At 43.4% G+C, this 24,564-nt stretch overlaps 2 protein-coding genes across 4 annotated transcripts in view; both read right to left on the bottom strand.

Annotated features, from left to right (window-relative positions):
* Positions 1 to 24,564, bottom strand: part of LOC146984320 (helicase ARIP4-like) — a 44,856-nt gene that overhangs the window by 4,261 nt on the left and 16,031 nt on the right. For all 3 annotated transcript variants that reach the window (XM_085781390.1, XM_085781392.1, XM_085781391.1), the window contains exons 2-19: positions 12,162 to 12,405; positions 11,130 to 11,263; positions 10,770 to 10,943; positions 7,208 to 7,428; positions 6,826 to 7,008; positions 6,379 to 6,512; positions 5,454 to 5,650; positions 5,144 to 5,347; positions 4,449 to 4,587; positions 4,185 to 4,362; positions 3,419 to 3,643; positions 3,183 to 3,301; positions 2,978 to 3,102; positions 1,964 to 2,063; positions 1,662 to 1,867; positions 1,300 to 1,475; positions 877 to 1,073; positions 191 to 408 (exon numbers count right to left, since the gene is read on the bottom strand). In XM_085781390.1, coding sequence (XP_085637516.1) covers positions 191 to 408; positions 877 to 1,073; positions 1,300 to 1,475; positions 1,662 to 1,867; positions 1,964 to 2,063; positions 2,978 to 3,102; positions 3,183 to 3,301; positions 3,419 to 3,643; positions 4,185 to 4,362; positions 4,449 to 4,587; positions 5,144 to 5,347; positions 5,454 to 5,650; positions 6,379 to 6,512; positions 6,826 to 7,008; positions 7,208 to 7,428; positions 10,770 to 10,943; positions 11,130 to 11,263; positions 12,162 to 12,405 — 3,174 coding nt within the window. The remainder of the gene's footprint in view (positions 1 to 190; positions 409 to 876; positions 1,074 to 1,299; positions 1,476 to 1,661; positions 1,868 to 1,963; positions 2,064 to 2,977; positions 3,103 to 3,182; positions 3,302 to 3,418; positions 3,644 to 4,184; positions 4,363 to 4,448; positions 4,588 to 5,143; positions 5,348 to 5,453; positions 5,651 to 6,378; positions 6,513 to 6,825; positions 7,009 to 7,207; positions 7,429 to 10,769; positions 10,944 to 11,129; positions 11,264 to 12,161; positions 12,406 to 24,564) is intronic.
* The window catches only part of rhoab (ras homolog gene family, member Ab), a 59,212-nt gene that overhangs the window by 33,732 nt on the left and 916 nt on the right, over positions 1 to 24,564 (bottom strand). The gene's annotated exons all lie outside the window — the stretch shown is intronic.

Here is a 24,564-nt window from a genome sequence, read left to right as displayed (position 1 = left end):
GCTGGATATGTGCAATTATGTAGAATATGAGCCAGTTTAAATTGTGTCGAAGGGGTAGATTTTGATCTGTTTCCTTCTGTACAATCTGAATACAGGTAATTTCTAATCAAAGATCCAGATTAAAGGATTAAATGAGAATCAACATGACAACACAAGGTTTAAACAGCAGAACCAGTGTTGATATTTGTACCTGTGGTGGTGACAATCTTCTGCACAAACACTCCGGCTTTCTGCAGGCAGTTGACTGGAAATCCTCCGAGGCTGGATTCAGAGGAGTTGTTACTGGGGGCGGAGCCGTTACTGGGGGCGGAGCCTGCAGGCGCCTGGCACGGCATCATGGGAGCCGGGGTTGACTGGACCGGCCGGACGCTCGCCACTGGCTTCTCCTCAGTGCGAAGAGGGGGGCGCCTGAGGGGGTTAGAGTTCAGTTTCTCTCTTAGTTTATGACTCGTGTTTTAAAATCGCTTTTGTGTTTGTCTCCTGGATTCAGTTCAATGTTACATTTGATCTTAGTTTTTAAGTTTCAAAATGTATCTAGCTAAACTGTAGTCGAGTTTTATCTTTCGATATCACTTGGTCCTATGATTTTTCTTTTAACACAATATGAATTGATACTTATGTGCATCTCATATTCAAAAAACACATACTTGTTTTTGTCAAAGGAAATAGTAAAATATGAATAAAATAGTAAAAACTATTTACAACTGGGCAAACTAATTAACCTTGGACTTTGAAAATATAGATTTCAGCTGTAATGTAGTAATTATAATTTTAATACAATGTTGCCACTGATGTGTACTACTACTACTACTACTATTACTACTACTACTGCTACTACTTAGTATAGTAATAATGATAATGAGCTCAAACGCTGACCAGTTCCTCTGACTGAAGGCTGGGATGTTGGTGAGGCTCTGGTCACTGGCGGGGTAGTAGTGGGCGTAGGACGGGCGGGTGTACGGCACCGACGCCCTCTTCTCCTCCTCGTAACCCTTCTTCGCTGCCGACTTCTCAGCGCTGCTCAGCTTCAGCTCCCTGCGGTCCATCAGCAGGGACTCATGGGGGAACGGTTGCTGTGGGGGGAGGGAGAAGACACAGTTACACTATAGTAATCTGTAGAAAACTCAATAAATACAGTATGTTTGTTTTAAAAAAATCTATATTTATTAAACACTTTACATAGAAGAGCTGCAGCTCAAAGCACTTTACAATAAAAAATAGAAATAGGTGACTAAAACACAGGTGTGTGTAGATGAGAATAAAAAGCAGGGTGAACAGTCTCAGATTAGTTTCCAGTACCTTGGTGATGAGGTGGGGGTACAGGTGCAGCGCCCTCCTCAGGACGCTCTCCATCCCGTCCTGTGGCTGCAGCCGCACCTGGGAGGGGTCAGGCTCCTCCTCCACGAAGTGAAGAAGAGACTCAACCTCCCTCCGGGTGAAGGTCAGCACGGGGTTGAGGTCATCCACCACCCGGTCTGGAGGAGGAAGTAGAAAATATTATAAACTAAGTAAAATAGTAGAGTAGAATAACAGACAGATAAAAACCAGGGTCAGTGATTCAGTACCTCCACAGAATCTGGCCTGATACATATTTGATACTTCTGCTTTAAGTTAAATCGATCTACATTTCTGTTTTTAGAGGCGGGGCTTTGACAGCTCACCTGACATCCCCTGCTTGGAGATCTGCCGGTCGTAGATCTTCTTCTCCAGCGTGAAGTCACACACCAGGCGGTAGATGTGACACGGCTTCCTCTGGCCGTAGCGGTAGACGCGGCACACGGCCTGGGCGTCGTGACACGGGTTCCAGGAGGCGTCGAACACGACCACGCGGTTCGCCCCGATCAGATTCACACCCAGACACCCGGCCCTGAGGAGCAAAGAGTGGGCGATCAGTGAGGACATGGGGACTTTCAACTCATCAGCATTGTCGGTGACGTTATTGTTGTTGTTGCTGTGGTTCTACCTGGTGGACAGTAAGAAGACCCAGGCTGAGGTGTTGGACGGGTCGTTGAACTGGTTTATCAGTCGCTCTCTCTCCGAGGCCGTGGTGCTGCCATCCAGTCCTTAAACACAACACACACACCAGTGCAGATTTGAAACAAGCAGCTTCACAAACTCAGTTCAGCACCAAATACAAAGTCTAATGATGTGTTTTTTAATTCTCTCTCTGTATTTGATGTATATTAATTATATTAGATCAAGCATGACTGATTAAAGTGAGTTCACTATTGGTTCACCGTTGCCTTGTGCTGTTCTTGATGCAACTATTGGGTTTTTAAATACCATTATGAGGAGAAGGTCCAGACCTGCTCTATTTAAAAAGTGCCTTGAGAAAACGTCTGTTGTGAATTGGAGTTTAATAAATCAAAAACAGACTTTACTATTGTGCAACTTTATCCCTGTTCTTTAATTGTCCACCTGCTGTTCAGTGCCATGATCTATCTATGTTGTACCTCAACACACTGCGACATTAGAAAACACTTGCAAAGACATAAACTACGAATTCAAAAAACAACTGATTGACAACAAAAGTTTTTGTTGTGAGAGTTTGTTGCATGTTTGTGTCTTTGAATGCATTTTCTTAACCTGTAGTGAGTCATAAGTGAGCCATAAGGGCCACCGTAATCATGAACAGAGGAAAGAAAATAACGATTGGATTCATGAAAACAGACAAACTCTAAACTCAGAGTCTGTGGAGACGTCTGGGTGTTTTGAAGAGAGACCAGCAGGTGGCAGCACTGAATGTAAATCAATGAGAAAAGGAACAACGGCACAAACTCAAAACACCTCTGTGGTGAAAAACACACTTGAGATAACCTGGTGGATGACATGTATAGAAAAATCAAACCTTTAAATCAATAAATAGATTACAAATAGATTTGGATTGATCTTCTCTTTCGCCTCCTCTAAACTTATTTTGTTTGACTGTGTTTATGGATTAAAAAACATCTTCTATTGACAGTAAACGGAAACGTACTGTAGTAGTTGAGGTTGCGGACCCAATTGTGGTTGGGTCTGTCTCTGTTGGTCGCGTTGGGGGAGGGGGGCACTGCCCTCTTGGCCAAGAAATCCTCAATGACAGTCAGCGTGGACAAACTCTGGCTGCAGGAGGAAGATGGGGGATGAAGATCGCAGACTGGGAGGATTCAGTGATGTCAGTAAAAAGGTGTGAGGTATTTTACCTGAAGACGAGCAGCTTGTCTCCCTTCCTTACGCTCTCCTCGATCAGGTGGAACAGCATCACCATCTTGGCCGAATTTTCCAGAACGCCAGGTTTGTAGTCGCACATGATGTCCTTCGCCTGAGAGGAGGACGATTTAGATTCAGGTTCAGACTCAGAGCTGATATGATCAGGTGTTGTTCTAACTGCAGCAGCTTCCGAGACCTTTATTATTAAATGAGCATTAACCTGACGTACCCATTCATAGGTGATGACCTGATTGGCCTTCTCCTGCAGCTGGTTCAGACTCAGTCCACCAATGGGGGCGGGGTTCTCCAGGGGCTTGGACTTCTGATTGGGCGCAGTCGGGCAGCGGGCGGGTCCAGTGGAGGTCATGTCATCGAGGTCCAGGTCCTGGTCTTGGTCACTCGCCAGGTTCTCCTTCTGCAGGGCTTCGTACAGGACGTCGGGGTGGTTCCAGATCTGAGGAGCAACAGGAAGTCGTCATGGTGATGATTAATTGATTTACAAAAAGGAGAGATTAATGTTCATGTTGACTGAACAATGAGAAAGTGAACCGCACCATACAAAAGAGTTGGAAATTTATTGTAAAGCTTCATAATGATTTGAATTATTTTCTGTTTTATATCTGATTGTTATTCATTGTGTTACTTTAATTTGTCTCTGTTTTACTATTTAACCTTCAGCACTGAGTTCTTTTTATTTATTGTCTTATTATATCTGTGTTCCATTTTATTACGAGTTCATTTGTTTATCAGTGTGTAAATGTTTGTTTTTTTTAGCACTTTGTATTAGAACATTTGTAGAAGTTCTATACATTGATTGACTGTGTTTAACAAATGTCCTAATCCTAAAAAAATGAAAACAAGTGGCAGTGAAGGGGAAAACTCAACTCCCCATCAGTTAGATTAAGTTTTTCACAGTTAAAAACTAAAATAAAACCTTTCATTGAGCTCAATATCAAACTGTGGATCCTAACCTCTGACCTCTAACCGCCCCTCACCTTGCAGCAGACACAGAAGGCCTTGAGTGGGTTGAGGCTGAGCCAGCCGGTGTTTCCTGCCTCTCTGAAGCGGTTCATGAACTCGGTGTAGAGCGCCCTCTGCAGAGGGGACAGACGGACCAGGATCACATGCTCCTCCTTCGAGGGCAGCTGGTCCCTCAGGACGTCGTGGCCTCGTCTGGAGTAAGAAAACGGTCACAGTGAATATTTGTAAACTGAAGTTTGGTTTTCTAGACGACGGCTGCAGGGGTCACGACCTCTCACCTCTGTACGAAGCCCTCCAGCATACTGTACAGGACGTGGCTCCTGTATCTCATCAGCTGGACGTCCTGAGGCGTGCTGTCCATGCACTGGCCGTTCAGGATCGGCCGCTCGAACATGTTACTGAACTCCTGCCGTGTACCTGAAGGTCACACAGGTGGAAACTGTAGTTAGTTCTCTAGAGTCTTGTGTCCCTCTGTCAAAAAAGGGTCAGCGTAACAAGATCAAAGTGTAACTGAGATCTTGTGCTCTTCAAGGCCAAAACCACATTTTCACCACACACTTGACCTTTGACAGTCAAACTCAGATAAGTTCATCACTTAGTCTGACTCGGTGTTTGTGCCTAATTCAACAGTTCTTGATTGAAAAGAGATAGATACCTGTTTTTAGGGCAAGATCTACTTGCTGTTTTAGTTTTTATGTGAGTGTCATGTGAATTTTATAGCTTTTATGTGAGATTTTTTAATGTGATTTTTTATGTTGGTGTTTGTATGTCTGACTGTTTTGGAGCCCAAACTAATGACAATTTTCTATCCTTGCGATAGACAATAATGTTTTTTGAATTGAATTGAATTGAATTGAATTGAATTGAATTGAATTGAACTTTTTAAAATTAGGCCTGAATATTCAATAATTAAAAGAAGTTATTGAAACATCTTCTGTCAGCGAGTGTCTGACTGTGAGGTGCTGGTCCTCACCCAGGAAGTCGGGACGGACGAAGTCCACCATGCACCAGTACTCAATCAGGTTGTTCTGGAGAGGGTAGCCGGTCAGGACCACACGGCGCCGGGTCCGGATGTTCTTCAGAGCCTGGGACGTGCTGGCGTGACAGTTCTTGATGCGATGGCCTTCGTCACAGATGACCACGTCCGGGCCGGGTCGGGACAAAGCCCTCTCGATACCTGGAGGAATAACAAGGGTTAATATGACGTTCACACTCTTAAAGCTTCATCTCCTCCTTACTCCGACCGTCCTCCTCTACCTCTCCGACCCCACTCCCCTTCTGACCTTTGAGCAGCTCCTGCTGTCGGTCCTCCTCGTCCAGGTCGATGACCACGGGTCCCGCCGTCTTCTTGCTCTTCTTCTTCCTCCCGGACACAAAACTCTTCTTTAGCGACAGCAGCCGGTACATCTCATATCCCATCAGCAGCACACCGCCGTCCTGGGCCCAGTCCTCCACCACCTTCGCCCGGGTCGCTGTGTTCCTGAGCAGCAACAGGAGAGGAAGAAGGAGAACTTTAGCTTCAACTTCAGGTTTAGCCAGAGAGAAAAATGATTTGACTTTGACTTCTACTACTTTATTCTGAATTAACTCTTCACACCAGAAGTAAAGAGAGGGAAAAAAAAGAAAGAAAGAAAGAAAGAAAGGAAGAAAGAAAGAAAGAAAGAAAAACGAGCAAAAGAAAGAAAAAGAGAGAAAAAATGGTGAAAGAAATGATTTGCTGCATCTCTATCAGAGGCAGAAAAAAGAAATGTTGGATTCAATGATAAGCTGATGATACGGAGTCAGAGAGGAAACAACACAGCGTCACTGTGTTAAGTCAGTGATTTATAACTGTGATAAATGAACAGTTTTTATTAAATGATAAATCGTCGTCACGTGTGAACAGGTTCTACAGTTTAAATCAGTCACAGTCAGTTCACAGTCGACAGATCCAGGTCACTGTGTCACTCACAGATTCCAACATGGAAACTCATCTCTTAGCATTCCTCCCTCCTCTTCCCCCTCCCTAATCCCCCCCCCCCCCCCCTCCAGCTGTGAGCAGCTGTGGACAACAAGTTTGAGGGGATCAAGTGCAGCAGACGGTCAGCAGCACTGTCTTTTTCTGTTAAGTCTGAGAGAGACTCAAACCTCCTGTGACACGTTTCTCTTTAATCTAATCTCAGCAGCTGTTTTGACGAAGTCTTCACACAGGAAGTCGCTGTCACTCACTTGTGCTCGTCGTTGAGGATGTGAACCTTGAAGCTGCGAGGCGTCACCAGCTCGGGGTCGGCGTGTGGGGGCAACGCCTCCGCGGGCGGGACCCAGGTGTTGAACTCTGACAGCCAGTTCTGCAACGTGTTCACCTGACAGACAGGGGAGAGGGGGTGGGGTTAGACCAGAGTTGAAAGGATCAACTGAATATTTAAACAGATTCAGTGATATTTATTTTTAACTTTTGATTATCTACTATGTTTATTTTATATATTTTTATGTGAAAGACTTGGTTCAGGTCATTTCTTTTACAAATTGCGCTATTATTATTATTATTATTATTATTATTATTATTATCATTGAACTGAAGCAATTTTTATTGCTTGTTGATTAACTGCTATTCACAGGAACGACCCGACCACTCCTTCTCTGACTCATCAACTCCCATAAAACCCAGGTGCTTACAGGTACGATGGCGAGCACGGTGTGAGCCTGCGTGTGTCTGAACAGGACATCGATGAAGGAGATGACCTGCAGCGTCTTGCCCAGGCCCATGCTGTGAGCCAGGATGCAGCCGAAGCCGCTGCTGCTGCTGAAGCGCTCCATTGACTCCACCAGGTTGTCATACAGGAAACGGATCCCACCGATCTGAAGGTGGGGGGTGGGGTTACATGTTAGACCACATAGAAATGTATCATTTTGATATTTTCATTAGCTGATATTGAACATACATACGGTAGTTACATGTTACAGACGTTTATCTATTATCTATTTGTCATATATAACAGGTCGGTTCACATGGACGAAGATCTGGTTTGTTACACTGATGAAGCTCTGTCGTTTATACCTGGTGAGGTTTGACGGCTCGGGCCAGCTGTGGCGTCAGGAAGACGTCGGGGTCCTCGTCCGGGTGGGTGAGGTTCACCAGGACTCGGCCCTGTGCGTCCGGATGGTTCAGGGAGTCGTTGACGTGAGCGCTGCTCGGCTCGCTGTCTTCTTCTTCATTGGTGGATTCACTGCTGATGTGGGCAATGGCGTCATCTTCCCCCGAGCTCAGGTCGATCACATCTGCACGAGGGATCAGATGAGGAGGGAAAAAGAAAGAGAAAGAAAGGACAAAAAAGATAGATAACATGTCAGAATTTCACTTTAATTTCATGTTTAATGTTTTTATTTCTTATATTAAAGCAGAAGTAAGTGATATATTTGTGTTTACATAAGTCTTAAATAGTTATATCTTCCGACAGCAATCACTTACATAGAGTGTTTGGACTGAAACACGGGTCTGTCAGTCACTCTGCTCTGCTCTGAGCCGAGGAGAAAACTTTTATCGTATCCTACAGTTTTTATCCAATGAGGAGAGAGAACGGCATGCAGGGCTGTGTGTGCAGCCAAGGGACGCCGTGAATGTGGTGACGTAGGGACGAGGACTGTTATGGTGCGTTCAAGGAAACTCGTATTTTTCCGACCGTGAAGTCGTACCAGTTCGATCTGGTACGAGTTCACCGGTCGGAAGTTACGAGTGGCCGTTATAGTGACTTTCACCGGTAAAACAGGTCGGAAAAACACGAGTGGGTTGCCTGAAACGCTACAAAGTCGTAAGTTGTGACTTGAAGCTGTAATTTACGATTTCAAAAGCCTGCCTGGAACGCAGCATTAGCGAAAACGACCGGACCACTCACTTCTGCTTTAAACTAATAATCTAACAAACACCTGAGCACAGAGCTCTACAGTGAATCTCCCTCTGGCCTCTGATTGGTCGGATTCTAAGGCTTTTGTATGTATGAGCCTGTTTGTCTGGATGAAAACTGAAGCATCGTCTTCATCATGTAAAACTTCATGCTGAAAATCTGATGCCACTTTTTTACCATAAACACAATTCCTATTATATTATCATTGATCAGTTACGATCGGTTAATGTGGCTGCGTCGCCACGGTGACTGAGCAAAAGAAACAAAACTCATATCTGATAACAGAACGTCAGCATCAGTGATATCAAGTGGTGAAAGTTACACAAGCTGGCAAACTGAAGGGCACGGCGGGCGGTGTGTGTGTCAGTGTGTTAGTGTGTGTAAAAGAGAGAGAGGGAGGGAGAGAGAGGGAGAGAGAGAGAGAGAGAGAGAGAGAGAGAGAAAACGAGCTTATGTAACTGCAGTGAATGGCTGGTTATACAAGTAGGATTAGAGTGGAGGGGGAGACTGGTTATGCAACCCCAACTAGAAATGTCACTGTGCCACTGTGAATGTGTGTGTGTGTTTGTATAAGTGTGTGTTCTGGCTCATAACCAGGATTAGCCAGCTTTATAGCCCTGATCGCCCCACAGACACTCTCTCTCTCTTTCTCTCTCTCTGCTCCCAAATCTACAAACTTCTTCCCATCATCCCTCTCTCTCACTTCTATGTGTATTTTGTCTTTTGTGTGTGTTAGCGGCGCGCATGCACGGTTCAGCCATCTCTTTGATCGCTGAAATACCTGTTTATCCCAAACAGTGTGTTAAAGTGTGTGTGTTTATCCTTGACTATTTGAGTGGCTTTGTATCTGTGTGTCAGAGTGTGTGTGTGTGTGTGTGTGTGTGTGTGTGTGTGTGTGTGTGTGTGTGTGTGTGTACTAAGGCAATAAGGGAACAGTACATGATGTACCCTGTGAAGGTTTTAAATATTCTGATACACATGGCAGCTAATCTGCAAAAACTCCCTGCGTGCACACACACACACACAAATTGAGTTTAAATATTTCCACTGAGTGTTTCTGTTCTCTGCTGAGGAAACTTTAAAAGTGACTTTATCAAATATAACCTGAAAGTTTCTTTGAAAAAAAGAAAAATCAATAACAATCCATATCTCCTTTCCACTGTCTTCACTGAGACACAGTTCATGTCTGGACAGATGTTTTCTTTTATGATGCAACGCTGCTTTTGATTTAATGTTGAACATCATCACCAACGTCCTCCGAGTCTACTCGTCCGTTCTCCACTGACACTGACTCATGTTTTTAACTCTCTGCTTTTGTCTGGAGCTAATTTGGTTTTAATGTGTCATCCCCTCAGCAGCTGCTACACGTGCCCTTGAGCAAGATATCTAACTGCCGTCCGACGGCCCCTGTGTTAGAGCCTCCGCCTGTGGTTTGATGGCGACTGTGAGGTGATGAGACAGATGTTACCATTAGAAGCTAAGCACCAGATATTTGAGGATATATGGAGGCCATTTAGGATTTAGATCGAATATAGGTTCAAGTGAGTGACTAATACCTCTAATTTTTGTCTTCTAAACACTAATTACAATTAGTTTTTTCAACTTTGTGCCAACAGGGACATGGTTATGATGATGATTATAATTACATTTTTTTCCGGTCACATTTTATAACATAATTATGTATCTAAATTGTTTAGATACATAATTACAAATTACATTTAGTGACAAACTGTAAACTGTTTTCTTGTCTGTAACAACATCTATTGCACGTCTGTCCGTCCTGGGTGAGGGATCCCTCCTCTGTTGCTCACCCTGAGGTTTCTCCGATTTTTCCCTGTTAAAAGGGTTTTCTATGGAGTTTTTCCTCAGTCGATGTGAGGGTCTAAGGACAGAGGATGTTGTTACGATGCCATGTAAAGCCCTTTGAGACAAACTGTTTGTAAAAACGGGCTATACAAATAAAATTGCCTTGCCTTGCCTTGCCTTGCCTTGCCTTTAAATTGTAATAATTTATTTTTGATATATACAGACATTCACTATAAAGACCTGCAGTGTGTCTGAGATCCATGAATAGAAGATTTAGTTAGTTTCCTCCTTTTGTGCACAGCCTGTCAGTCTGAACACAGATGTAGAGCAGCCGTGAACTGAAAAACTAATACTTCTTGTTTCCAATACTTCCTACAGACTCTGACGTCTCAGACAAACTTTAACACGGCGTTCTGCAGGTCACTCTGTGCTGATCAGGCATCTGAAGCATTAGCACGTAGCTAACTGAAGCCTTGGACGACAGCTCAGAATGTACAACTGGATGGGTAATAAATAAACTTCACAGCTCCGTGTCCCTATCTGCTTTCATGACCTCCCGCAGCGTCTGACTCACTGGCCTAGTTGCATAATCAAAATAAGGGAGGGGCTTAACTTGTCATGATATACTGATACATAAAAATACAGCTGGTTTAAAGAGGGAACTGTTTTATTTTTGTAAACACACTGAGCCTGAGTCAGGACTGTCCTCCTTTCTGCCACGTTATTATGAGGCCCACATTGACCTTTTACCTCTGTTCACTTAAGTTTTTTGAGCTTCACCTCTTCACCTGAGAGGGAACTGTTCGCTCAAAGGTTCATTTAAAATACAAAACAAAACACTTCTCTCATTTCAAGGTTAAAACTTTGAGTTATAAGAATCACAATTTGTGCGTGTGAGTGTGTCTGTGTCACCTGTTTTGTGTTTGCACTCTGCAGTTATAGAGGCGGGTACGTTCGTCTTGCCGCCGTCATCGCTGAGACCCGTGCTACTGGAGTCCAGGCGGATTACTTCCTGTCTGGTCGACTTCACTTCCTGCAGTGATGCTGTCGAGGTCGACGATGAAGACACGTGCTTCGTCACATCGCCTGGAAAGGGAAAGAGACACGACGAGTCAGCAGATTGAGAGAGAGACATTGGTTGGTTGGCTGAAATGCAGCATTTAAGATGCTATCTAGGTGTGTTAAGGAGAGTTTTGACATTTAGCTAACAGCGAGGATGATAAAGTGAAGTTACTCTGAGTGTTGTAGTGAATGTGGGTTTAATGCTCTCACCGGTCGTGTACTCGGGCAGCAGCGGGACGGGGAAATCCTGTTTCCTCTGCTGGTCCAGACGTCGCCTCCTCTCAAGCTCCTCCTGCTGGACGGCTTTGGTCACTGCCTCCAACTGATGCTCCCGGAGTAGCTTCCTGCTCAGACGCAGAACACACCGTCAGTTTCACAAACAACTCACACATATGACTTATTAAAGACTGGAAGACGCAATGGTAACACTTTATTTTAAGGGGTCCTTGTTCTTGTGTATCTACCTAATTAATTACAGTGTAATTACCTATGTAACCGTATGTAATAACATGTACTTACATTGTAAATACATAGTGTATTTACAATGTAAGTACATGTTATTACATACGGTTACATAGGTAATTACACTGTAATTAATTAGGTAGATACACAGGAACAAGGACCCCTTAAAATAAAGTGTTACCCTACATTATATTAGTAACTAATTATCAGGAAAGGTAACTATTGCATTACTTTTTTATAAAATGCTAAAAAATGTCAAATTACTTGGACTTGCCCCCCTAACTCCCTAGCCATAACCCTAACCTCCCGTTTATCGTTGCGTCGCTGTCGCAAACTTAAACTTGGCCGTGAGTGGACACCCTGTCATCGGGCTTAACAAGTTTTCTGGGGGAAACCCTGTCTTCTAATCATTATCTTTTAAATATTGAGGGAGAATTCAAAAGTAATGCCTTCTTTGGTTCAGTATCTGGAGTTTCCGGATGCAACAGGAAAGAAAACTGTCAAAAACCCATTAAACTCGATACTCACTACCTGCCTGGCATATAGCATTGGCACTACAATTATTTGGCCATTGTTTATTTCACATGTTATTGTTACTTTCATTATTGATAAAAAAACAAATAAAGATATGGATTGGGAATAAAATGTCCAATTTAATTCAGACTTTAAGTTTGTCCATACAACTGCACACAAATCTGAATTATTGTGACATCTGACATCAGAATAAACAGTGAACGTCTGTGTGACCTGTGACCTCGGACAGGAGGATGTATCCAGTACCTGATGTTGCGCCTCATGTGCGCCGGCTTGGAGCCCCTCTTCTTGGTTCCTGTCAGGGCAGAGGGAGGGGAGGGGCTTTGGCTGGCCGGCCTGGAACGCGGTCTGGACACAGGCTGGGAGGGGGGAGGGTGGGCCGGCGTCTCCCCCGAAGGTGAGGTAGATGGGGGAGGCGTGCACTGCCACACAGCAGGGTCGCCTCCCTGAGCCTCATTCTCGGCGCTGAAGGGGGCACTGTGGGACTGGTCTGTGACAAGAAGACAGGAAGTAATGGTTAGTCCATGTGTCATAAAGCAGGAAGTAGTTAACGAGAGCAGAGATTCACACTGGACCTGATGAATGTTAATGATCTAGATTTAAAAACCCAGCAGGTATAAAAGATAAACCTCTTCAACAGGTGGTCCTAAATTGCCAGAGATCACAGTTTCATGTTCTGGTGCAACAGACTTGAACTGAATCTTGGTTTTAGATAAAAATGATTAGTTTGAAAATGATTTCAAACTAGTTTGGATCAACAGAATCTCACCTTTAAAGGGATAGTTCACCCTAGAATGATATTTCGCTCATTATCTACTCACCCTCATGTTGACTAAGGGCTGGAAGAAGTTTCAGATTCCTTCTCGGCATAGCAGTGCATGTCCATATAACGGTTGCAAAGGGACACCGGAGCTCTTCGTAAAAAAACACACACAAAAAAAACATCCAAATACCTCCATGATGCTCGTATGTAATGTCCGTCTTGTGCTGAAGCCCCAAATTGCGTAATTGTCCCGAAAAAAATTAAATAAGTCTATATTTTAAGCTTGTTTGTAGCGGAAGCTTCTCGAAGCTCCTCTTCCTGGTCCGTCCAAATCTCGCGTGATTCGCAGTAACCGCACTGACGCCGGCGCAAATCACGCGAGATTTGGACGGACCAGGAAGAGGAGCTTTGAGAAGCTTCCGCTACAAACAAGCTTAAAATATAGACTTATTTAATTTTTTTCGGGACAATTACGCAATTTGGGGCTTCAGCACAAGACGGACATTACATACGAGCATCATGGAGGTATTTGGATGTTTTTTTGTGTGTGTTTTTTTACGAAGAGCTCCGGTGTCCCTTTGCAACCGTTGCATTGAAATGCACTGCTACGCCGAGACCCCCTGTAACTCAGAGAAGCCACGGAGGAATCTGAAACTTCTTCCAGCCCTTAGTCAACATGAGGGTGAGTAGATAATGAGCGAAATATCATTCTAGGGTGAACTATCCCTTTAACTAGGTTTTTTTTTGTGGCTGCTACTATTAATAAGAGATCATTAAGGTCCAGTTCAACTAATGAATACTCATCATCACTGACAGTTACACCATGTCTGATTTGTCTCCTTCCAGCTTTAAAAAGTCCAGGACCAGTTGTTTGTACAAGTTCAGAAATTGAATAAAACAAGTGTTGATGTTTTATTCTCAGATCTCTGGTGTTTGAATTGGAAACTTTCATTATACTGCTGTGACTCATCTCAGTCGCAGCCTGAGACCATTCACATTTACACAAATTAACATTTAACTAAACGACATCAGCAGCAAAACAGCAGAGAGAGAGAGGCTGTCCTTCATCTCTGTTTCTCTAAACTTGTCCTCATTTCTACTCTCTTGCTCCTTCTCTCTCTGCCTGGATTTCAGTCCCTCCTTTCTTCCTCTCCTTCTCCTTCGTCTCCTCCTCCTCCTCCTCCTCCTCGCTCTCTCAGTTGTTCTGCCAGAGACACACTGAACCAGATCTGAGGCTTATGTAAGAGCTGGATCATAAATATGGACGACTTACGAAACACAAGACAGGACACAAACACTGAGAGACACACACACTGAGAGAGACACACACACACACACACACACACACACATTCCAGAGGACAAATGTTCTCAGAAGAACATAAATCATCACATAAATAACAAACAAACACACACGCACAAATGTGTGGGTTGGTCGAGCCAAGAATCTGCCTGGGGTGACTGGACAAACAAGGACACACTGCCAACACACACACACACACACACACTCCAAGACATGTTCCCTGCGTGACTCCTGGAAAACCTGTGCTTTAGTTTTGCTCACTATGAGAATGTGCACACACACACACGCACGTACGGACGCACTCAGAGGCTGGTGATGAGTTTACTGTCAGTTACAAAAACAACTTGCATAAAACTCAACATCAGTTTGCATACGTGAACAAACTTCTCTGAACACATCACACTAGTGAATAATAATACCTATTTACTTAATTAAGTTCTGCTGGAGAAAAGGAACAAGTGAATTACATCAGTGAACACTGAAACTCTGAGCAGAGTTTGTTGTTAATGCAGTAAATTATTTGAAATATTCAGTCTGAGTCATCATAAACATTTTACTCTTTACTAAACCATAAATCTATTACATTATATAATTATCTATATTAACTGCTGTTTCAGACAAGGGTAATACTCTAAATCGAACATTCACTCAATCACTGCGTCTTCTGTTTTCCGCCTGCCCGGCTCCACCTTACAGAACAGTTATGTAACGATTCCTGAAAATCTCTCTCTCACACACACGCACACACACGCACACACGCGCAGTAAGGACTCTAAAGGGACACTGAGGGGGCAGACAGGAAAGAGTAGAGGGAGAGAGAGATGAAAGCGAGGTCATCATTCAAAGAGAGGGGGAGAGAGAGAAAGAGAGAGAGAGATGCACTTCAGAGCGAGAGGAGGTGTACACACATGCACATTTAAAAAAAACATGGGAGGTGAGGTGATACACAAACAAGCACACACCATACACACACGTCGATTCTGGGAAGGAGGACAAGTGTTTCCTCCGCTCAGGTCAAGAGGACAGAGAGACAGACAGACAGAGAGAGAGACAGAGAGAGAGAGAGGGGTAGTGCTTTTATGAATGTTATGAAATATGTTTTTATAAGCTGTTTAACACACTTTAATTGTATTATGATCATTTTTGTTGTTTTTCATTTAAAACTAATACTACTACTAGGCTGCTACTACTAATAATAATATTACTATCACTAATTATAATCATAAACACAAAAACAAAGACAATTAACTGGTTTATTGTCCTGTGCAGAACTTCCTGTGTTTAGGTTTCACGGGGATGTGAGACGCAGCGGGACGGTGGGACAGTGAGCGGGACTGAGGAGCATTAACAGCCAGTCGATGGTTCTACCAGAGAAGTGTATCTGCTGTGTAGGAGATAAGGACGTTGCTCTGGCTGAGAGAAGAGACCAGTCTCAGGGTCAGAGACACTGTACTCCGTGTAAATTAGAGTCAGCCTATTACGGTATAATTGACTTGAAAACAATAATTGAGTAAAAAGTATGTTACCAGATAATGATTTTGATATAAGTTAAAGTCACATTTTAGATATTTACTGTGCTGCAGTATCACATTTTTTATGATATTAAAAGCAGTAAGTATTGTAAGTAAATGGAAAAGTAAAAAAAAAAAAAAAAAAAAGTGCAGTTCAAATTATGATTTTGAACTTAGCACAATTTAGGGTTCCTACACCATCTTTAGCATTTGCATCAGAAAAAAAAGTGCAGCAAAGCACAGATATGTGACAATTCTACTTAAACAACTAAACAACTAACTAACTAAACAACCCAAAATGACTTGCTGCTATTGTGCTTTTTATTTTTTTAAATGTTTTTATTGCCTTACTGTGTTTTTATTGAGTGTATGTAAAGTGATGAGCCCTGTCAAAGACAAATTTCTGCTACCCCAGACAATAAATTATCTATCTATCTATCTATCTATCTATCTATCTATCTATCTATCTATCTATCTATCTATCTATCTATCTATGTACAGTACACACTGGTTAGTGCGAAAACATCAGTTTAATCATTGGCATTAATTGATTGCTCCTTTAAATTACATATAAAGTGAGAGGTGAAAAGAAAAAAACGTTACATCTGTCACTTTGAACAGGAGCTGGTGTTTGGACGAGATGCTGCTGTTATCAGAGGAATCAGCAGCGCCCACACTCATCTGCACGAGAGTCCCCGTCTGCGCTCACACCTGTGTAACTGTTCATCACGTCAGTGGTTGATAAAGAGCTGCTGCTGCTGCGGGAGGCGGCGGATCTACTCACAGCAGGACATTCACAAAGCAGCACCTGTTCTTTATAGAGCAGTATAGACTAGGGATGTCACGATTACTTGTTTTCACAATTAATCGCGGTATTAAACGCCACAATTAATTGATCGTAAAGATTCCTAAATACCGTCACTTTCCAAAAAAAGATTATGTCGGAACCGTATTGGCGGATGTGCACCAAAGTAAAGGTAAATGCACAGCTACTGGTCAATTTACCTAACGTAGCATTGAATTGGTAGGAATTTAAATGCTAGAGTCAGTGTCATTTGTAATAATAAAAAAAAGATTAAAATTAACTTAAACATTTGGTATAGATGACAATTAATGACTTATATATTTCAAACACTTTAATAATTGGTCATATTTTAATAGATACTTTGTGTAAATAATTAGTAATGTAATTATATTTTGACTATATTTGATTTTACACATTAATAGTGTTTGAAATTAATTAATGTATAATAATCGTGATAATCGTAATACCGTTATTTCTCTGACAATAATCGTACCTAGACAATAATAGACGTACCTAGACAATAATCGTACCTAGAAAATCTATAGGTGTTAATCAAGTGTTACACGCACAAATATAGGCTACTTGTTGTCATGTCCCTCTCCAGGAAACAGTAACACAATACAACAACAAACAAAATAGGCTATAAAGATCTTAGCGTCTCACTGACTGACTGATGTTAAACGCACATTTATCATGACATCGTCAAACCTCGACTCGTCTCTCAGCTGATTCGATTACATGACAGATGTAACGACCGAGGCCTCACACCACACTCTTCAACATTTTCCCCTCTGAATCTGTCAGCTGCTCAGGTTTTGTCACATTCAGGTGAAATTCAGTGTTTTCTGTTGATGCTGCAACCTCTTCGTTACCATGGAGATTTGAATTCAGTGTGGAAAAACAGGAAACCATGCTGACCAAAGCAGCAGGAATCCAAAACTAATACAGCCACAGTCAGGCGTGTTTAGCTACATTCGCCTACTGCTTCCCACAACATTTTGTAGTTAGGCCTATACTTTTTCCTTTTTAACGTGTCATCACGTGCACTTAAAGAACAAACAGAGGCACAAAGAGACACACAAACTGGAGACAGGGTGAGCAGCTAACAGCAGGTGAAGCCGATCTGTCTGGTCTTGTCCTCGGGCTGTTGAGGCTCAGTCTCTAGAGAAGGTGGAGCTCAGGTGGGGCAGCGCCTGGACAAGTGTGTCTGAGCCCTGAAAGTCGTCATCTCAGGGCTGCTTTTACATCACTGCTGATAAACACCAGCGTCAGAGTCATGTGACCCAGGTGTTCACATTTCCATGAGCGTATACGCAGGGAGAACGAGCTCCAGAGAAGCCAAGACCTAAGAACAGAAGCTGCTTGTTGCTTCGGTCCAGTGATGTGAGTGTGAGCAAATAAAAAACAAACCAGTTGGTAGAACAATCACACATGCACGCACACACACAGAAACACTCCATCATGAACACGTGCAGTGGAGGCGAAAATTAAAGAGTAGGAGAGGTGATTGTTGCTAGGCGACCAAATCAAACTCAAACACTGTGCTTTGAGTGATGATGAGGAGGAGGAGGAAGCAGGAAGAGAAATAACTAAATAAACTGAGACCATGTTTGACCTCTGAACTGTTCGAGCAGAGAGAGTGTTATGATGATTTTCTGAAGCGTCAGCAGTGACGTAGTGAACAGACCCACCGCTCGTCACAGCCCCCATCACACACACACACACAACACACACAACTCAGACACACCCAGTGGTTGAGATTTGCTGCTCCTCACATGAACAACACAACTTGAAGAATGTGAAACCACCGGGAACAAAATCATGATTAGTGTGTGTGTGTGTGTGTGTGTGTTTCACAGAGGGGGCTGTGGGGTGAAAGGGGGTCCGCAATGGTGGAGTGTTTTCTGCAACCACATGGTTATGTAACCAATAACTACGTATATGTTAAGTGTTTATATAACTCCTCAGACTGAGCTGAGGAACTCAACACCGCAAACCATGCAACAGCAGTGTGTGTGTGTGTGTGTGTGTGTGTGTGTGTGTGTGTCTGTGTGATAGAGGCATTCCCTGCGGTGGGAAAAAAAAAACAGAACGAGAGAAAACACGAAACATTTGGAAACACTGTGAAACTCTGGCTCTGCATCATGAAGGTACAGGAACAACAGGACGATCAGCTGATCGGTGACATGTCACCGCCTGTTGATTCTCTGAGAAAATTGATGAATTGGTGATAAGAGGTTTCCACCTGACAGTGATTCATCAGAAACACTTTCTCTTTTCACAGAGGCAAAAACAGAAGTTCCTCTTCTCCCTCTCTGAAGCAGATGATGAAACATCCTCCCTCCAATTTAAATCACCAATAAAAACTAACGCGCAGTAACTGTCCTGCAACATCTTCCATAATAATCAATCATCACAACAGACGGAGAAAGAGCTGAGTGTGACCTCTACGGTGGCCCTGAGGGTTCAACTGACAGCAGTCTTCACAACTTCTAAACTCAAGAAGCAGTGAACTAAAGTGCAGCATTTCTTTAAAGATCGTGTCTTTTTTGAAACCAAAGACGTTTGGAATAGTTTATTGTTTCATGGTGAAACAGGAAACGGTGGCTGTGTCAGTGAGATAAACTTTGAATATGTCAGAAATGTGTGTCTGTCACATGACCTGCAGCCACAGTCACAACAGGCTCTGAGAAACCTCTATTCGCTTTAAATTCATTTTGGAGATGTGGTTTATTATCACCATCCATTAATGATGAACTGAGGCTGAAAAGAGGACACACACACACACACACACACACACACACACACACACACACACACACACACAGGAAATATGAGATCCTGAGCACTGACCTAAATACAGGTCCAGTTCTGTCACTAGGACACGGTGTAACTGACGAACACACACTCACACAAACACCCACTGGTGAAGAGATGCACTGACTGAATGAACTGAGGATCCACTGTTTTCATGCGTGTGTGTGTGTGTGTGTGTGTTTCCTGTCTGGCTTCCTTCACAAACAAACTCCTCATGTCTAAACTTTCCCTCCTCCTCCCTGTGAAGCACTGACCTACATCAATTTTCAAAATAAAACCTCATATATAAGTGGAATGAAGTGGTGAGTATTTGTCTGTCTGTCTCTGTGTGTGTGTGTGTGTGTGTGTGTCACAGCCTCCTGCTGTCTACGTAAGGAGATTACGGATGACGCAGAAAATTACTACAACACCACGGAGAATCCCATATACACACACACACACGCACACTTTATTGAACACAGATGGGGATTCCTGGAAGTGGACAGGAAGCTCAGGGAGACAGGATTCACCGTAACACACAGAGTTTGATCTGGCTCCTCCCTCTGACGTTTCAGGGGGAGAAAAATGTTTTGTTGCTCGGCGTCTGGGGCCACAAACACGTCTGTTCTCTCTCTCGTGGTTATTCAACATGTTTTGGAAAAGTGAAATGGGAATTGTGTAACAAGTGACGAGAGCAAAACAAGAGCCGGACACAGACATAGATGAAGTTAATGGACGGCAATCAGGCACATCAAGGGGTTTTTGAGGCAGAGGATGTTGTTGATAGGCGTTTTTGACATGTAGGCTGAAGGAGCAGGAGAAGGAAGACTCTGCTTGTCTTCGGATGAGATTAACTTTTCTTTCTATGTCTCTGCTGTGACTTTTCAAGAAAAAATCCTATCAGAGTATTTTGGAACTTTCTTTCTGAGTCTGATTTCTTCAAATAAAAATGAATCTGAAATCTGGTTGAGATGTGTGAAGACATTGACATTTATCACTTTATATTGATTTCACTTAAAAACAAATAACTGTCTGTCTTTGTTGTGAGGAAACCTGATGATGGAATCAGTCTCCGTCTCTCTCTTTGTCCTCTCACCAGTCTTTCCGTCTCCTCCTCCTCCCTCTTTGTCTTACTCATCTCTCACTCGCTCCGTTCTCTTCTCCACTTCCTGTCTTTTCTTACCTGTCTCAGACATGTCTCATTACCTGTCTCCCTCCTCCTCTGCTCTCCTCAAACTAATCACCCCTCATTTTTCCTCTTCTCTCATCTCACACCTTACACTCTCCCCCTCCCCTCCTGCCCTTGTACAGGTACGAGTTTGAGCATGCTCAGCCGACCGCTGTGTCCTCATTGTTACATAACCCCCGCTCCCCTCTGCTCCCTCCTGCTGACGTATGGTTATAAAACACTAAATCATAATAATAATAATAATAATAATAATAATAATAATAATAATAATAATAATAATAATAATAATAATAATAGACCTCACAGAGCAGGAGGTTTCCCACCAGCTGCGTCATCACACAACGTCAAAACCTTCACTTTGTTCTTTACTGCAATTTTGGTCAAATTGACTGAATGAGTGTACAAACACAACAGAGAGTGCATCAATATTCAGAATGTATGATTTTGTTTTTCTGTACCAAACACAACACAGCAGCGTCCTGTCACTCAGACACAATCTCCTCTAACTTTTATTTTTCAATGATCTCCCATGATAAATAATTCATCATTCCAACATTTCCTGGTCTGTGGCTTCATTTTATTTTCCACCAGTGTTCACTGATAATTGATGAATCGATTCATTACAAACCATCTTTCCATCTGTTCTGACCAATTACAGCCAGCTTTCCAACAAGCAGAAGGTTTGATATGATGACTGCTCCACCTAGAAGACTGCCGCTTACTCTACGGTCGGTCTGTTTACATTTCTCTGTGTTTCACTGCTCTGGCTGGTTGATCCAAACTGGGAGGCTGCAGAAACATTAACGGATGTGAACTGGTCTGTTTAGGTCTGGCCAGCTGAACATAGATGAAGGTTCATTGATCTGATCATCAGAGACAAAACTTAAAGGGACAACGAGGAGTTTTGGAAAAGCGAAGCGTTTTCACACTACATTTATGAGCCTCCGCGCACCGTAAAATTCTTTTGACCGGCGCAAGACGGACTCATGTTTTCATTCATCAATAAACGGCGATTCAGCTACGTTATTCTCATGACTCGTTGCGAAACTGAAAGTAAAGAAACGCTGGTCGGCTCGACCAGCATTTCCGCCACCACTAATAATAACAAAATAACGATAGAGACAGAATGATATATTTATCGAAAATGGGCCCATTAACAAGTGTGGGTAGCGGAGATTCATCCACATTAACGTGAGACTTTTTTATAACCGATTAGAAACTCCTCGTTGTCCCTTTAAACTACTTTTGGTCACAACCGATTCCCGTGTCTCCATAAGCCAGAAACGACCTCTGACTCTGGATATGAACAGAAGAGTCTGAACTTCCTGCTTTCACATAGAAATACAACGTGGATGTGAAGGTTGTTTGATCAAGGTTCATGTAGCTGATCACTGAGAAATTCAGCAGAACAGATGATGAACAAGGTTAGACCTTATCTGAGGAACCAGCAGCTTCTGACTCTACAAGGTGTTTGTGTGACGTGGGGGGTTAGAGGGGGTGGAGGGGGGTGTCAAAGTTTCACCATGACGATTACGGAGGTGGGTCAGTGTGAATAGGGTCAGTGGATTGTGTCAAGAATCTAGGTCAGAAACTTCTTCTCCTTTATTTCCAGTGTCTCGAGAGGCTACGGTGCATAATAAAACAACCTGCTTTAATAAGAATGCCACACGCACGCGCACGCACACACACACACACACACACACAAGTGAAGACCGAAAGTTGGTGTGCAGCAGACAGACAGTCCACCGACGCTGAGGCTGGTCGGACGAGAGGGGACGCTTATGTAACCGCTGCCGCTGGCTGTTATACAACCAGCACGCTCACAAGAACCTCACGTCCTGTACACACACACACACACACACACACACACACACACACACACACACTCAGCATGCTGCAGGACTCAGACAAACACTAGAGGATCGAGACATTGAGACACACACAGTGGTACGTACTGTACACTGTGATGAGTGTGTCAGTAAGTACAAGCATGTGTGTGTCTTTGTGTGTGTGTGTGCGTGTGTGTGCGCTGTTCAGGAAAGTTCACGCTGTTCCTCTTATTTTTACAACTGTTCCAGACGGCAGTGACTGTAAAAACGACAGGGATGATTTAAGGTGGACAGACAGGGATGATTTAAGGTGGAAGGGCCGATGGACTGAAACAGATCGATACATCAATCAGATCCAGAACCTGAAGTAATGAGAGGAATGAACCTTCACGGTTTGGTTTTATCCACAGCACTCCTCCATCTTACATCGTCTGCAGCTGATCCCAAACAAGCTGGAGACTTTACGAATGATTGATTATTGATCGGTGATATCTATGATTCATGTGCCGACAAATCAAAGTTTTGTGGAAAATTGGTTTCCTTCAGGATTGAATTCGACTTAAACTTTTAAAACTTCAAGATAAATTTGATGTTAAGATACTGAGCTACACACACACACACACACACACACACACACACACACACACACACACACACACACACACACACACTCACACCTCTCTTATATAACAGACTGCCTTGAATGAGTTATTAAGGCTGCTTTATTAGAGTGAGGCAGATAAGTTATGAAACCCTCCCTCTGGCTGTGTGTGTGTGTGTGTGTGTGAGAGAGAGAGAGAGAGAGAGAGAGAGAGAGAGAGAGAGAGAGAGAGAGAGAGGCACAAACAGTATGAGAAAGAGAAGGTAAGGAGACAATGACGGTGTGATGGAGAGACAGAGAGAGAGAAAGAGAGCGAGCGGTGGTGGAACAAGTTTGTAGGCCAGTGTGTCACTGCTGCTGAGGAGGAGGACACACACACACACACACACACACACACACAGGTCGTCCTACAGCCTGTTACATAAACTCTCTCTCTCTCTCCCTCTCTCACCTACACCGACTGAACCATCACGGCTGCTCTCTCTCTCTCTGGTTCTGACGAGTCACTGAGTCTGGGCCGGTGTTGGGCCCAGACTCAGTGACTCAGTGACTGACGTGTTACTTGATCTTTGCTCAACATCATTTCAGAAACTTCTGGAACATGTGGTTCATTGTGATTAAAAAGATCCAGGTGATCGACTCCGACTCTTCACTGACCGTCCTCATGACGTTCACTCTGTGGTTGAAAGACTGAAACAGGACTCAGAGTTGCTGCAGACAATCGACCACAGACAAAGAGAGGGAATTTAAAATAAACTATAGGAGGGATTCAAGAGAGATCCTCTCTGAGCAGCGACGAGATGAACAAAGGGAAAAAAAGAGAAGCCGACAGAGCGAGAGAAGTTAAAAGAGGAGATTTACACGGATGAGAACAAAGGTCTGGAGCAGGAAGCAGAGAGATCAGAGCCATGTGGTCCGTTCAGCCGAGCCCACATCCTCCTCACTGTGGCATTATGAAAGCAGCAGCTACACGTGCTGCCGGCGTTGGCCCGGACCTGGGCCGAGTCTGAATAGGACAGGTTGTTCCTGCATCCGTAAAAACGTGACGTCACTTTTACTTCTCTTATGATGAACAGAGTGTACTCACAGGTGTGTGTGCGTGCAAACACACACACACGCACTCGCCCATACACAACCTCCATGAAGGATGTGAGGGAGAACAGTGTGTTCTTTCTTTCATTCAGCCTCCGCATGCCACTTTGACGAGGCAGCGAGTGTCTCCGTGGGACGGACGCTCGGAGGAATCTCCAGCATGTGGACGTCACTTTATTCCTCCATGTCAAGGTCTCAACACATAAACGGCAGCTCAGTGAGAACCTGAACACAAACACACACACACAGCCCGACACAGCCGAGGTCTCATTCCTCCACCACTCGATTCACAGATCCTAAGCCTTGAGCCCATGATCTCCTCACACTTGTTTCTGTTTGAACTTAACTTAACTCAATTCAATTCGATTCGATCAAACTGATCTCAAATCAACAGTGCAGGAGCTGAGAGCAGCCTCCTCCATTTCTTTATTTAAAAAACAGCTAAAAACGTACCTGTTTACACTGGCGTTTTATTAACTGTATTTAATCTGTTGTAATTATAACTGTTTTTATTGCTTGTTGATTTGTGATTTGTGTCTGTCAATGTGTCACTGAAATTTGCCCATTGCACTCTGCTTTGTAAAGCACTTTGTGACTGTCGTCTGTGAAAGGTGCTATATAAATAAACTTCTATTCTATTCTATTCTATTCTAACAGTGACCAAAGAGTCAGGACAGTGAAGTGTTTTCATTGTCTGGTGAAGTTAAAGCGTCTTGTGGCTTTAATTCAAAACATTTAATAATCCTGCACACACAGATAAC

This window comes from Trachurus japonicus, chromosome 7 (assembly GCF_045865225.1).
Source record: "Trachurus japonicus isolate A0001 chromosome 7, Traja_1.0".
Classification (NCBI taxonomy): Eukaryota; Metazoa; Chordata; class Actinopteri; order Carangiformes; family Carangidae; genus Trachurus; species Trachurus japonicus.
This window is presented reverse-complemented; position numbering and strand designations above follow the sequence as displayed.